General features: G+C 45.7%; 1 protein-coding gene across 1 annotated transcript in view; it reads right to left on the reverse strand.

The window, feature by feature from the left end:
* Positions 1-350: 350 nt before the first annotated feature.
* The window catches only part of RpL27A (ribosomal protein L27A), a 38,441-nt gene continuing 22,088 nt past the window's right edge, over positions 351-16,703 (reverse strand). Inside the window, exon 5 of the mRNA XM_037420256.2 lies at positions 351-512. Within this exon, the coding sequence (XP_037276153.1) occupies positions 384-512 (129 nt within the window). The 3' untranslated portion in view covers positions 351-383. The remainder of the gene's footprint in view (positions 513-16,703) is intronic.

The following is a 16,703-nucleotide window of genomic DNA, read 5'->3' on the forward strand; positions in this document are numbered from 1 at the left end:
AAAAGCAAAGGACAGAATCAACTTGCTATGTTGAAGATACAGGTCAATTTGTCTTTAAAGAATTGTGCAAGAAACAGTGCTACGGTTGTAGCAGATTTTCAAAAGTGGTCACTTGAGGCACTGTCACCCAAAATATTGTGACCTCATATCTTGGCTGCCTGTCCTCAAATACTAAGGCAGACTTGCTTTTAGTATATTTAAAACGTGGAAAAATTAAGCTTTTAAATGATATACAAGCCAACTATACAAAAACAGGTACAGCTGCTGTATCAGCTGGAAAAACGACGTGCTCATGACACTGGAGTAAGACTGCCACCTAAATAACAAGCCCAAACACGGCCCATCACAAGTGAGTGTGTCAATGTACATTTATTGGTGAACACTTATGCAGTGAGGATGCAAGCGCCCCCAACACTCTTCACTTTCTCCTCAGCCTGGCGGCTGAACCACTTTGCCTTGACAATAACTGGCTGCTTGGGGAGAACACCTTTGCCCAGAAGCTTGTAGTATCCCTGCACAAAAACAGTTGCACACTTGTAAACCTTGGCTTGAATCTGCAATGCAGCACTGGCTAAAACACCATGAGCCTTGTTCCAAAATTAATAGGCACAAGTGCCACAAACATTTCTGAACATGGTGGCATTTGTCATCCTTGAAGGAACACTGAAGGCCAACAGCAAGTCCATTGTTGAAATGGTGGTTTGGAAACTTTGTAGTGCTTGTTTTGAGCCTAGAAAATGCTTATTTTAGAACAAATTCATGTTTTAGCAGTCCACACGGCAAAGTCACGTCAATTTTTATGCAGTGGTTGAGGTGATGTACACAACTCAGGCATCCACTAACTTTCACGAGTGTGCAAAGTACACACAGAAGTATGTGTTACGTAAACTGTCACTGAGAAGCAAACGCGAGAGCAAAGCAGTTTTGCAGAAACAGAACTTTTGAACCACTCGCAAGCAAGGTTCCTTTACAATCGAGCAAACAAGGTTCCTTTACAATCGAACTAGTTCGATTACTAACGATTAACTGCCATGGACATCATCGAAAATAAAAAATGTCCTACTCGTATGCATGGTGTCGTACATTTGCCTTAATTTCCCAATTAGCAGAGCACTGCTGTTGAAAATTTTCTATTTGTTCATTTTTTCAAACATTATTCTGTCACTTCGACATCAACTGTTATTTGCCTTTAGTGTCCCTTTAACTGTGATAAGCCCCACTGTTCAATTGGTCACTCTCCCAATATAATGCTTATTGTTTCTAAACATTCATAAAAGATTGCAACAGCACCGAACATAAACTTTATCGCTAGTGCAAGTTGATGCACTAACTGCTCATGCACAGAAACGCAAAATGCCACAATGGTGCTTTGAGCTTGGCTGACTGGGGGAGGGGGGGGGGGTTCATTGGCAACATTTAAAATGCCTATACATTGTTCTGAGAAGCAGGCAGGTTATGTGCCTTACGACGAAACCCACCATGCTCTTAATCACACAGTACAACTTCGATAATTGAGGTTAGGTCTAGTAAAGACTGAGGAGCAGGTGCACCATATGCGTAACCTATATGTGATACACCTAATATAGGTGCAACCTGTAACCACACGCATGAGTTGGTGCAATATGCCTGCTGGTCTGAGACTATCTCGTGCTATGTTCACAAACTTATTTCTGAATTATAGCGAATGTGCAAAAACATAAACCACATTACAACTAAGTTGCATATGACACGAAAATAGGTTCATTACATCCAATTGTTCTTAACACTAATGCAAGAATATTCATTTAGTTTGTTATAACTGGTATTTAATATAGCAAGGCTTCAGTGTACCGTATACTACACGTGTAATTGAAGATGAACGAGACATTTTGATTTTTGGAGCAGAGCCTGGAGCAGGAAAAATGCTGCTCTGGAGCAGATAGCAAAATATTCTGAATGACTCCTGGAGTTAGTGCATCATTTAAGGGGGCGTACTGGTCTTTTACACAAAAATGTGAAAATAAATTCAATTTTTAATATTTACATGTTGGTTTTTGCTAGTATTTTTCTATCTCACATCCAAGTTTCACACACTAGGAGTTAGCGATATTTTTGTTATGTGCAGATTCTTGGTGCTACTGCGATGCAAAACCTGAAAAAAATTGGGAACCTACTTTAAAAGGCTTCTTTTAATTTGCCAGCGCCTGTGTTCAAAACTTGGCCACCAATTATTGAGCATTGCAAAACATGCACATCATGATTGTTATTTTTTGAAGAAACTGTGCGTTACTAGTTCTTTCCATTTTACTAAGGAAAAGTAACTTTACGGCTGATCAATTTTGAAGCCTCAATATCTTTGCAGCTAGGGCAGGTACAACACTAATTCTTTTTGCAATGTAAATCTGTACGTGTATAGAATGCAAGTATGGGAGCAAAATTGAGAAAACAAGCCTTTTTAAGTATTTACTCATGAAAGTTGTAACAAATCTAACCGCTTTTGCACATGAACAGTTCATTTCGCTGTAAAATAACAAAGGCCAAAAAACAAAAATGTCTAGCCATTAGCACACCTTGCTTTATCTTAAATATTGCATTCAATTAAGCACTTTTTTTCTAAGGTGGCTTTTAAAGGGCCAGTAAACAACCGCAAGGTCTAAAGCTTCTCTTTCGTGAAAATGCCGACGCAAGAATTTTGCAAATTTCTGCTATATTAAGGAAGTTACAGGTGTTAGAACATCGCGTTCAGCTGGTTTCAAATTTTCGCACGGCCTCGCCACCCTTTCTCCTTCAGAGGATGGGGAAGCCGTGGCCTGCCATGACTTTGCCCACTTCTACAATCAGTGATTGACGTCATCAGATCAGTCGCAACACACTTCCACTTGCTGCGATGCCTGGTTGTTTACTGTTTACCCGTTGCCGATGCTTCTCCGCATCCAGTTACTCGATTTGCAGCCGACAAGGATTTGAAGCAAAACTGCGTTCCAAAACCCGGACATGAAGTTGGCTCGATTTTTGTGGAGTTCGATTTTTTGGGAGCAGACTGTCGTGCCATCTGGGAGCAGCAACACATAACACAAACAATGCGCTTAATAGCAGGTGTGCTGATCAACAGGTGGTGCAACAATCTGCTCACTCCCCAAAATAGGGTCAGTGAAGTGTCCAGATTTCGATGCATGGATCCTGTGTGGAGTTTCCAAACTCGTATAATTGAATACCTATGCTGGTAGCTGTGGGTGGGAACAGGAACTGTCATCACCGAGTTGTCAACACTGCGCGTGCAAAGAGCATTGGTCAGGCGCAGTAAAGGAGCGCGGGAATGGTTTTTCGAAATAGGGGCTGTGGCGTGACACACAGTTCGGTAAACACAGATAGCCGAACAAGAACGAGCGCAACCTAAACAACAGAGTGCCTTATACGTGTAGTAGACATTTTAAAAATGTCCCACAACGTTTAGAATGAGATACCTAGGCAACTTAGCATTACGTAATGTGCCTAACAGAAAACACTAATGCCGATACTGCAGGCATGTGTAATGAGAAACCTTCAGTTTCAAGCACATCGAGGGGGGGAGGGCTGAAATAATGGTCAGAACATTTAAACGGCTCAAGATAATTTCATCACTCTTCTTCCTAATTATTCTTAAATAGTCAAGGATTGCAAAAAATATTTCAAAAAAAAAACTTTTTTTTAAATTGGGTTTTTAAAGATGGCAACCTGCCTTAAGGAGGGGGGGGGGGAGGCGGCTCTGGGATCACGAAAAAAATGGCAAAAAAATCGATTTTTTGAAAACCAAGTTTTCAGTTACTGGAACCCTTTTTCTATCCGATTCCAAAATATCTACACTGAAAACTGTGCAGAAGTGCCTTGGCAAATTCGTTTCACCTACCTAGGTAACAAAACTTTCTATGGAAATCACGAGAAAACAGCGATTTTTGAAATATAGCTTCACGATGACGGGGCCGGGAGCCGGCTTCTTGGGCTCATCGGAAAGAGCATTTCTCCCCCACAGCTGGCTCCTCCCTTTACAAACAAGCGCACAAAAAGCAAATGTGTGAAGGTCGGTTCGAGGCCCTTGATTGGCTGTGGCCGCCATGTTGCCTCAGCTCGCCTCGCCATTGGCCTGATGCTCGCTCCGGGAGATCATCGTCTGGTGCATGTGCGTCGCGAGGACATGGCTCTTGAAAATTGCTACTTCGTTACATGTTCACGGTTCAATGATCACTTAGGATATAATTACGCTTTAGTTAGGAGCCGTGAGCGGATATGCTATCAGGTTACTACGAGTGCGGCGCGTCTTGCTGTCAACTTCGCTGACAGCAAGACTGCCGGCAGGAACGACGCGCTAGCGCACTCTTGGAGACGTGCTTTTTCGCAAGAAATGATGCATATCACTCGTTAGCTCCTCTGAACCATGTACGGGCCTCTTACACATCGGCAGCGGACCACACAATCAAGCTCATCGCCCCTCCCCCCCCACTTACTGCCAAGGATTGCTCAAAGCAGCAGCTAGCAGTTTTGTGCACCGTCACTCGAAAATGCAATGCCAAGCGCAATGCGCACCGGGGTTTTTTTTGTTTTTTTTTTGTCATCGTAGTTACACATTTTGCACATCGTCACTGAACGCCGCCAGCAAATGCATTACGCGCCGGCTGCACTGTCCACGCGGCCGCGCACTCCACGGTCATATGGAGTGCTGTTAAGCTTTTGAGATGCGATTAAACATGCTTGGAGCCGTGCTTGGTATCGCCACGAACGTCTATGAATGTTCTGCGACAATGAAAGCCTCGTAGATTAGCGTTTCCACGACTGGCCGTATAATGATGCGTTTCACGGCTAGAGTGGCAAAAGAGCATGTATAAATCAGGGGCACGAATTTTTATATGCCCGTTTTGCATCATTTAATATACTGCTAAAAATTTCTGTGCCACCAGTCTTCTGCCCATACCTTTGTTATTTGGAAAGAAGGCATAGGGCATCATGGTGTGATCCAGTTTTCTGATGCAATAAACCTTTCTCCAAATAAAGCAATGTTCAGTGATTATTTGTAATCAAGTACTTAATTATGCTAATTGCAACAAGAAATATGTATAATAATTTCAGTATATTGTCTTATTCAATTACAATCTTTTCTGTCATGCCTATCACACCACTCCTTCACACAAAGAACATGGTTTGAAATCCATACTTGTTCTTTGTAAATCATGAAAAGGAGGTTATGGATAAAACAAAAGGCAACCAAGGCACACTGGTCAGAGACCAAATGCCTGAGAAGTCCAAATATCATGAGACAAACCTGAGATCACAATCTTTAGGTGTTTTAGAGACGTACAGAGAAGTCGAAACTTTAAACGCAGTCTTCTCAATTGTTTTTTTTTTTTCATTATACTCAGCTCGTGGAGCAGATATCGGGGCAACCACTGCACAGATTTTGATGCCGTTTATTTTGTAACACTTCTTGAACTGTGCTACAGGGGGTTGCGATCTTAGTTTTTCATTTTACTACTTAAAGAATTTTTTTATAGGACTTCTTGTTTGTAATGCAAGTGTGCTCATTGCAGTGTCGCTGGAGAAAACGTTAACTACAAGTTTTAGTGTTGCAAAAAAATTATTTTGAGAATGCAGCCCCCTTCAACATACATTTGGCTGTGCATACAGTAATTACCAACTGTTTTGTTGCAGCCTAGCGCTGCAACAAAACATGCCAGGAAGCTGTGAATGGTGTTGATCTTTACTCAAAAGAAAGCTACAGGGTATGACACTCTCAGAATTTTTTAATAAGTTCTCTTTTTTTAGAGATCATCATGGCTGCCGACACACATTGTCAGAAACAGTGGCACGAACAAATCATCGTCTAGAAAAATAACAGGGCCATAAAACAGAAATTGAAGATTACTGTACCTACAAGCAGTGTTCAGAGATTCAGGAAAAAAAAACTGAATCAAAATCGTTCTAATCATTCCCGTGCTACTCTTTCCACGAGCAATGCACAATGTCCAAAACACACTTGTGAGAAAAAGCCTATCGAAGTTTTCGACAGGCTTTATTCAATGAACTTTTTTGTTTCTCGTTGGATATTGATGAAAATCGGCACCGACACTAAGAATGACCTCACAGTGCTTCCATAAAAATTTTGAAGCGATACCACAAACACATTACGAGAAACAAATTATTTCTTGATTGAACCATGTGGAGGGGCTGAGCATAATGTTAAAAAAAAAAAACAGTATTGAGAAAGCTGCGTTTAAGGGGAGATGCTACTCGAAAAACGATTTTCTTTAATAAGAGTCTGAATTTAACACAAATTGGCATGCTAATAGAGTTTTTTCTCCTCTTTTCAAATATGTCATTTATTTTCATGTACCGTTATTACTCGAATCTAACGCGCACCTTTTTTCCGGTTAAGCGAGTTCATAAATCGCATGCGCGTTAGAATCGAGTACGAACAAAAAAATTACGGCCAATCTATTGCCATCGGCAAATCTAAAATGGCCACCCCCTACGTGCGTCGGCATGGCGCGTCGTCCATTTCTGCCTATGTGTTTCTCATGTGCGGCACTTCGTACTTGTGCTGAGGAGTTCATCTAGTAGTGCATTAGCATCGACGGCGTGGAATGGCCGACTCCAAAAACTCGAGTGCACCACGATGCCGCTTTTAAAAGAAAAGTCATCGCGTGTGCAGAAACGGACGGAAATCGGGCCGCATCGCGGTCGTTCGGAGTTCCCGAAACGTGCGTGTGGGATCGGCGGAAACAAAAGCAGAAGATTTTCGACAGCAAAGCTTTACGCAAAGACTTCAGTGGACCACAGCAGGGTCGGTTTCCGCAAATTAAAGAGCTGCTCGGCGAGTATGTGCTTTAGCAGCGAGCAGCACAGCGGCCCGTGACGGCAGAACTGCTCCAAGTGCGGGCTATGCAATTAGTCTTAGAAAAATGTCTAATGCGGAGCCAGTTTAAAGCGAGCAGGTGCTGGCTAACTAACTTAATGAAGAGGAAAGGCTTTTCCCTCCGAAGGGGAACATGCATATGCGAAAAGTTTTGCGGAGGAGTACGATGAAAAGCTTCACAGTTTTCAGAGGTTCCGTCCTAAACTTGCCGCGCAACAACGACTACCTGCTTGGGCAAATCGGGAATGCCGATCAGACGCCTCTTTACTTCGACATGCCTGGCACCACAACCGTCGAGAAGGGGGCGAAGCAAGTTCGCGTGCTGACATCGGTCCACGGTAAAACTACAGTGACGGCAATGCTCTGTTACACGTCAGATGGGCACAAGCTTCGCCCGTACCTCATATTTAATTTAAATGGAAGACGCTCCCGAAAGGAGTCGTTTTTTCGAGTGGTGTGATCATGCGGGCCAGCGAGAAAAAATGGGTGCGCGTTGCAATCGATGTCTTACGTTTTTTTTTTTTTTCGCGGTGGAAATCGGGTGTGCGTTACAATCAAGAGCGCGGTAGAATCGAGTAAATACGGTAGATTGCTTGGTTTTCTTTCTGCAGGTCAGATACTGCAAAATTATGGCCATTGTTATGCAACAATTCTGACCTATAAAAATTTGAGATAAAGCATGTAGATATAGCTGACTATGATCCTTTGGAACTGTAGAGTGCAAAAAACCATATAAATTTTGTGTGTAAAAAGGTGAAATACAATAATAAAATAGAAAAATTTACTATGGCTCTAGTTGCCAAGGGTTTTCAATGTTATGTAATTTTAGAAAAACATAATCAAGTAGCAATGACAATCTGAATAGACACTTGCACTCTATGGGCCTTCATCATGCTATGTGCAAAACTTCATAGAGGTATGACAATTCTAAGTATACGAACTAGCGTGTATAAGAAGCACAGATCACACAAAACTGCAAAAGGAGAAAAACGCATTTGAAAGTTTGAAACCTTTTTTTTTATCACAGAGTTGTTAGAAATGCATAATCTTTAGCCATAATGTTCAACACAACTTTGAAAAGCACTGCAAGTTACTAGAACTGTCCTGTAGCTTAGATTGTGCCCTCACGGTCCTTGCGAGCACTCTCTTCTAGCCGTGCCCTTTTCACTCCACGACGACGGTGGGCCCTTGCTTCTGCTGTCAGACACTCGGACATTCTCTTGATGCGCCTCGCATCGCGGGAATCACTGAAAGTAACTAGATGTCTAGACGGCAGTATGTTGAGCTCTTCCAGGATGTGCTCGAAAGTAGCATGACCCTTGTTGAACCACAGGATTGCCATAGCTGCGGCAGTCTCGACAACCGTTCGGGAGACAAACTTAGTCTTGGGGCAAAGTAGCCAAATTTTGCTGTTCAGGGATTCCGATGCGTTCTGGGTTTCCCTTTGATGTATCGCGCAAGGAGCTTCTCATCCGTTAGCCGCTTATAAATGGGAAAAACAGCCAATCCCTGTGCTATTGTCAGGAGAGGTGCGTGGCGTGGTGCAGGTTCACCAAGTGCTTCAGCGCGTTGATGTTTGCACCACGACTCTGTTCCTGCAGGGCAAAACTTGTGGCTGCCAGCATTGTAAGTAGAGCACGAGTGGAAGTACGAAGCCCATACTGCAGTGTACATATCCCGTACACTCTTCCTGTTGCTTGTTATGGCAATCTGGTAGTATGTTTGGAGCTTCTGAATGGCTGGCTCTTTCATTTTCTGCCCTCGTGGTAATGGCACATGCAGCTTCCGTAGCGCGGTGCCAAGTCTTTTGGCCACATGATTAGTGCAGCCTTCTTTTTCTATATTGACAGCACCATAGCCTTGACTCTGCAACTGCACTATATGCTTTGCTGTCACAGTCACTCAAGAATGTCATGAAATGCAGTGGGGTGTCATAAGTCAATGTTCTCTGCCAAATGCGCGTTGCAGCCTCCGTTTCCATGACATGGGAGGAACAGTCTGCATTTTTTCACAGACTGGGCCATGGAATGCCTGCCACACTTCCTCGTCTGGGCCCATATCCTTGTGCCTACTGCATGTCAGGCAGTAATTTAATATGACCTTGAAGTCTAAGCAGAGGCCAGTATCTAAGGAGATAACTGCGCCAATCCCGTTGTGGCTTTTGTGGCCCCTCTTCTGTCAAGTGCCGTCGAACATAACAGCCACATCAGTTTCGCCTGCTACTTCTTTTGTCAACTCTCTGGATCGGCGCAAGTTTTCACTCACAGCTGCCATGGCAGCGGTGTGCACCTTCTTTGCTATCGAAAAAAATCCTCGGTGGTGCATTGGTTTTGGGAGTCCAATAATGGAGCAAAATCTTGACAATTGCTCATGCCCAATGCCGACAGCGCGTGCAGCCACCACCGCCTTCCCATTTACAGCGAAACTATCTCGGGCGCTCCCACTGTCGTACCGTTGGCTCACCCGGCTGCTGCCGTCCGCCGTAACACGCAGTGACGTATAGGAGCACGAAAGAACAGTCGCTGAGCATTCGCTGTTTTCGCAATGAAGTTCGACGAGCGACGAAAGTCCCTTGCGCTTTTCTGCCGGCTCCCGAACGGCAAGTTTTTGAATACCGCAAGCTGGGCATGCCGCACCTGCCACAAGTGCCGTCAGCAAGAGGGTGTCGCACAAAACTGTCGTTGCACAAACCTCATCGCGCTGTTTTTCGTCTTTTTCGAAGAAGCCGAGCTTCTTTTCCGAAGCACTGACGAAAGAAAGCGCAGCGTCAATCCCTTCATCGCAGCCACTGTCGCTCGCGCACTCGTCGATGCCGCCGTCAGGCCTAACAAACGTAGGCGCGTTCTCCTTCGTCGCCGTCGTTCGGGGCGCTTTACGCCGCCTTTTCTTGAACTTGTGCTTCGTTCGAAACTTCTGCGGTCTCACGTTGCACTTTTTCGGGCTTGTCATCGCGAAAATATGCGTAGACGCGCAGAAAAGCAGACGGACCAAATGCCGATGGCCGCCACCAACACAGCTGACAATGACTCGGTAGCCAATGGCGATGCGGCTTAAGGTGCCGCGCGTTTCAAACCGCTCAAACCACGTGATAAAAAGGCCCCCTTTTTTTTTTTTTTGCCCACGTACGAAACTGGTGGTCGTCGGAGCTGTAAGAAGAAGGCCGGACGCAACTTTCCCAACCGATTGCGATGGCGGGCGGCACTGCGACGGGGAGCAGCGCGCAGTCAAAGATGGCCAATATCTGCGCAAATTCACGAAATTTTGAGCCACCGCGATGCCTTCATACACATTTTTTTGCATTTTGCGGTTCGAACTTAGTTTTGAAATTTTCACAGATGAAAGAAGAAGGTTTGAGATTACAATGCAATAAAAATCAGAAATACGAGAAATTTCGCTAAAAACGAGATTTTTCGACTCGCATCTCCCCTTAATGTTTCAACTTTTCTTTACGTCTCCAAGACACCTACAAATTGTGATCTCAGGTTTGTCTTGTGATATTTGACTTCTTTTCAGGATTTACTCCTTTTCATGATTTACAAAGAACAAGTATGGATTTAAAACCAAGTTCTTTGTATGAAGGAGTGGTGTGATAGGTATGACAGAAAAGATTGTAATTGAATAAAACCATATACTGAAATTATTACACATACTTTTTTGTGCTGAAGTTGTAATTAGCATAATTAAGTACTTGATTACAAATATTCACTGAACTTTTCTTTATATGGAGAGAGGTTAATTGCATCAGAAAAATGGATCACACCATGACGGCCTATGCCTTCTTTCGCAATAACAAAGTTATGGGCAGAAGACTGGTGGCACGGGAATTTCTAGCACTATAATTAATGACACGAAACGAGCATATAAAAATTCGTGCCCCTGATTCATACATGCTCTTCGCCGCTCTTGCTGGAAAACGCATCATCATACAGCCGGTCGCGGAAACTAATCTACAGCAATTCATTAACCTCGTAACATTCATAGACGTTCATGGCGATACCAAGCACGCCGCCTCTAAGCACCTCTGAATCGCATCTCAAAAGCTTATTGACAGCACTCCATATGACCGTGGGGTGCGCGGCCGCGTGGACAGTGCAGCCGGCACGTGATGCACTTGCCGGCAGCGTTCGATGACGATGCGTGAAATGTGTAACTACGAAGACAAAAAATCAGCACGCACTGCACTTGGCATTGCATTTTCGAATGACGACGCGAGAAACTGCTAGCCGCTGTTCCGAGCGGTCCTTGGCAGTGAAGAGGGGGGGGGGGGGGGGTGACGAGCTTGACTGTGTTGTCCACTGCCGATGCGTAAAATGCTCGTACGTGATTCAGAGGAGCTAGTGAGTGATGTGGTACATTCCTTGCGAAGAAGCACGTCGCCAAGAGTGCGCTTGCGCGTCGTTTCTGCCCGCAGTATCGCTGTCAGCGGAGTTAGGCCTAAGGCCGACTCCGATGACGCGCCGCACTCGTAGACCGCCGCGCGCCCGCTCGTAGTAATCAGATCGTGCCGCCGCTTTCAGCTTCGTTGCTTGCGAAGAAGGACGTCGCTGCGAATGCGCTAGCGCGCCGTTCCTGCCCGCAGTCTCGCTGTCGGCGGAGTCAGGGCTAAAGACGACTCCGATGACGCACGGCGCTCGTAGACTGCGCTCCCGCTCGTAGTAACCTGATCGCGCATCCGCTTACTGCTCGTAACTAAAGCGTGGTTATATCTCAAGTGATTATCCAGCCATGAACACATCACGAAGTGGTGATTTTCGAGAGTCATGTCCTCGCAACGCACAAGCAGCAGACGATCTCCCGGAGCTCGCTTGTTGTTAAAGGGAGGAGCCAGCTGAGGCGGGAAAGTTAAACACGGAGAATTGCTCTTTCCGATGAGCCCAAGAAGCCGGCTCCCGGCCCAAGCATCGCGAAGCTAAACTTTTTTGAAAAACGCCGTTTTCTCGCCATTTCCAAAAAAATTTTCCCTACCTAGGTGGGTGAAACTAATTTTCCGAAGCACTTCTGCGCGGTTTTCAGTGTAGATATTTTGGAACCAGATAGAAAAAGGGTTCCAGAAACTGAAAACTTGAGTTTCAAAAAATCGATTTTTTTGCCATTTTTCGCGATCCCAAAGCCGCATTCCCCCTTAAGCAATAAGGGGTGATGTTATCTTAGGAACAAGAGTTACAGAAAAAGTCATTATATTTGAAATCGGCAGAAAAAACTGAATCAGCTTGTGAAGTTTGATCAAAGTTGCTAAAAGTAATAATTGATTGATATGTGGGGTTTAACTGCTAAAAGTAATAAAAAATGTCTGAGTGTCCCCTTAAATTACATATAGTATGTATAATTAAAGGGGCATTAAAACACACCAAGAAAAGAGAGATTATGGTTTCACGATACTTAAATTTATGTAGCAAACTCGAAAATTTGCATAAACCAATGCAAATACAGTGAACTCTCTTTAAGAAGAACTAGAAGGGACCATGAAGAATTGTTCGTCGTATCAGATGTTCGTCTTATCAGAAGCACCCTCGAAAAAAGAATTGGCTACATACCCAGCTGCATGGAACTATCATAGATCAAAACAAAGTATCAAGTACACTTACAGTGAAAGAAAAAGACACAAAAATTAACTTGCGGGAGTAACCTGATAGGCAACTGCGTTCAAGTGCTCTTGCTCGGCTTGATCCAGTCCATAATGGAGGTCTGTCGCTGTTGTGCGCATCGGCGAGCAGCCACAAATGACGCCATATCTCCTAGCGATTTCAAAAACACTTCAGTTCCTTCATGCTGCTCAAAATAGTTCCTTAACGAACTAATGTAGAGATCTGCAGCATCATTTCCCACTGGCGCAGGCATCTTAGTCATCCTCCGACGTCACCTCCGAAGGAACCTCTAGAACCTCATCAATCAATGTGTCCAATGTGTCCTCCCTTCATCGACAGCGACATCGACAGCACATCTTCATCAACAGTGACATAACTGCCTATGTCCACGACGAGTCCTTTATTACTTAGCGAGGCAACGAGGCTAACCTCTTCGTCGTCTTCGCAACTGTCCTGCGCCGAGCACTCGGGCACCACAAAACCAGCATGACGGAATGAATTTATTATAGTCATGTCAGTCACCTGGCTCCAGGCATTTGTGAAGAGGTGAAGTGCTGTCAGCAGGTCCACTGTGTACTGTTTGTCGCTCTCCATGCACCGTAACATTTTCTGCAGAAGAGATCAGCGATAGTGCCTTTTCAGGCTGCTGATCACCCCCTGGTCCATTGGCTGGAGCTTGGCTGTGGTGTTAGCAAGCAAGGCAGGAGAGGGAGAACATCCACGTGGAGGCTGTGGCTGTATGACGTGAGCTCACATGTTCCCGCTGAGAAACGGCATTGGTCATGAAAGCTGCTCTCTTCGCGAATAGGGAGTCTCGGTCGTCATTTTGTTTTTTTACTTTTTCCCCTGCTTGCTTCTTCGCGACCGATGGCCGATCTCAAAACTCTCGCTCTCTCATTTTCTTGTTTGCTTTGCCGCTCGCTCTGCGGGTCAAAGTGCGGGTGATGCCGCGGGCCATTCTTTTGTCGCTGCCTCCCTCCCTCCGCCGTGGGGCGAATTCGCTTCGCGCCGTTGCTGCTTTTGTATTTTCTTTCCCTCCGGCCGTGGGAATGCCCCCCCCCCCCCCCCAGATTGCCATAATTCCTCTGTAGAGTCGCCTCAGTCTCCCAGTCTCCATGAAAGTGTTCGTCTTAACAGAAGAGCAGGTTCAAGGCTGTTCGTCTTAAGCGAATTTTTTTTGCATTGGGTTTATGAAAAACCAAACAAACATTCTCACGTTGTTCGGCATAAGCGAGAATTCGTCTGAGCGAGAGTTCACTGTACCATTAATTTGCTTAAAACAAGCAACAGGGGCTGCGGCAGCTGTCACAAATATCGCCACCATCGTGATTCGTCGAAGCTCCATGACATTGTTAGGAAGGTGAACAGTTATGCTCGCCGGCAGGCAATGCTGGTTTTATCTATTGATTGATTGATATGTGGGGTTTAACGTCCCAAAACCACCATATGATTATGAGAGACGCCGTAGTAGAGGGCTCCGGAAATTTTGACCACCTGGGGTTCTTTAACGTGCACCCAAATCTGAGCACACGGGCCTACAACATTTCCGCCTCCATCGGAAATGCAGCCGCGGTTTTATCTATTGAAATCGGGTAGTTGCTAGCATGGTGAATTGTAAAAGTCGTAACGAGTTCACTGTACACCTGTACATGTTTGAGCCTGTCCCCAATGTAGAACGATGACCGAAGACGACGTCAGCGCTGATGATGCAACACAGAAAAGAGTCCCAACCAGAACTCAGTCACTCGCCAACACAAGACTGGTATACGTATAAGATGCATGTCAGTGCTTAATTTCACTGTAGTAAAACGATACAAATGATACATTGAATCATAGATATTACATGAGATAAACAGCAGTATCGGCAGTTGCTTTTTGTCGCGTATTGACACGGTCGGCACTACGCGCGGAAACAACAGCTGTTTCTGGATTTTACTGATCGGAGCGCAGTGTTGTTGATGCAGTCAGTATTGCCCTTCTTAGCAGGCAACAAGCATGCGATGAGTCAGTGTGCTACTACTGCGCGACTATACACACAGCTGCCCAAGCCCTGTTACGCAAACAGTTCGGACTACGATTATGCTTCATGCCGTGGCATTCAGCAGTGATCAAATGTTACGGTAGCAACTACCGTAATTACTCAAATCTAACGCGCACCTTTTTGCCGGTTAAGCGAGTTCATAAATCGCAGGCGCGTTAGAATCGAGTACGAAAAAAATTAATACGGTCATTCTATTGCCATCGGCATTCCAAAATGGCCGCCCCCTACATGCGTCGGCATGGCACGTCGGCCATTTCTGCCTATGTGTTTCCCATGTGCGGCACTTCGTACCTGTGCTGAGTAGTTCGTCATCTTGGTGTGCATTAGCATCGACAGCATGGAAGGGCCGACTCCAAAAACTTGCCGAGTGCACCACGATGCCGCTTTTAAAAGAAAAGTCAACTCGTGTGCCGAAACTGACGTGAATCAGGCTGCATCGTGGTCGTTCGGAGTTCCCGTAACGCGCATGCGGGACTGGCGGAAACAAAAACAGAATATTGTCGCCAGCACAGATTCACGCAAAGGCTTCAGTGGACCACAGCAGGGTCGGTTTCCGCAAATTGAAGAGCTGCTCGGCGAGTATGTGAGCAGTGAGCGGCACAGCGGCCCGTGACGACAGAACTGCTCCAAGTGCGGGCTATGCAATTAGTCTTAGAAAAATGTCTAATGCGGAGCCAGTTTAAAGCGAGCAGGTGCTGGCTAACTAACTTTGTGAAGAGGAAAAGCTTTTCCTTCTGAAGGCGAACGGGCATATGCCAAATGTTGCCGGAGGAGTACGAAGAAAAGCTTCAGTTTTCAGAGGTTCGTCCTAAACTTGCGGCACAACAACGGCTCCCTGCTTGGGCAAATCGGGAATGCCGATCAGACTCCTCTTTACTTCGACATACCCGGCACCACAACTGTCAAGTAAAAGAGGGCGAAGCAAGTTCGCGTGCCGACATCGGGCCACGGTACAACTAGAGTGACGGCAATGCTCCATTGCACGTCAGATAGGCACAAGCTTCCCCAGTACCTCATATTTAAACGGAAAACGCTCCCGAAAGGAGTCTTTTTCCTGAGTGGTGTGATCGTGTGGGCAAACGAGTAAAATGGGTGCGCGTTGCAATCGATGTCTTACTTTTTTTTTTCGTCGTGGAAACCGGGTGCGCGTTACAATCGAAGGTGCGGTAGAATCGAGTAAATACGGTATGCCGCCCCCAACAAAGCGGAAGTTCATCACGCTGGAAGATAAGGCTGCAATTATCAGCGAGGTGGAAAAGGGCAGAAAAAAATTGACATCGCCGAACGATTCGGCGTTGCTTGCAGCTCATCCACGATTCTCAAGAACAAGACCTCCATTCTTGGTGTACTTGAAAGCGGCGCATGTGCAAGAAATAAAACTGTGACGGCTGCAGCGTTCCCGGACGTGGAAAAGGCGGTGTTCGCGTGGTTTTGTGAACAACGTGCCAACAAGGTGCCTTTATCTGGCAAGATCCTGCAGCAGAGGACGCTGGACTTCGCTTGTATGCTCAGCCACGACAACTGAGGAGAGTCCCGGCTGGCTGAGCCGTTTCAAAGCTCGCCATGACATCGTTGCTAAATCATCTCCGGGGAGGCAGCAGCCGTCGACTTGGCGATGTCGTCGTGACTGCTGAGCAACAAAAAACTGCTCGGCCAGTACAAGCCTTAGGATGTATATAATGCCAATGAAACGGCATTGTTTTATGAAATGCTGCCATCCAAAACCTTGGACTTTAAAGGCCAGAAATGCCACAGTGGAAAGCACAGCAAGCGGCGTGTGACAATTTTATTGTGCGCCAACATGAATGGCACAGATAAACGGCCACTGCTCGTTATTTTATTGGCAGGAGCAAGAAGCCCCGCTGTTTCAAGGGGAATCGCAGGCTGCCGGTCAGTTACACCACAAACTTGAAGTCGTGGATGATGCGTGCTATTTTTAGCAGCTCGCTCCAGTCTTTCGATGCCAACATGCGGAAGGCAAACAGGTCAGTCTGCTTTCTTCTTGACAACTGTAGCGCCCATCACGCCGACGTGCAGCTCGGAAATGTGCGCCTCGTGTTTTTCCCACCAAACTGCACTTCGGTGCTGCAGCCTCTCGATCACGGAGTTATTCGCAGCGTGAAGTGTGCTTACAGAGAGAGGCTGATTCAGCGTTTGCTGCTGATTATAGATATGATGCACCCGACTATGCTTCTTGACAACTGTAGCACCCATC

This window comes from Rhipicephalus microplus, chromosome 2 (genome assembly GCF_043290135.1).
Source record: "Rhipicephalus microplus isolate Deutch F79 chromosome 2, USDA_Rmic, whole genome shotgun sequence".
NCBI lineage: Eukaryota > Metazoa > Arthropoda > Arachnida > Ixodida > Ixodidae > Rhipicephalus > Rhipicephalus microplus.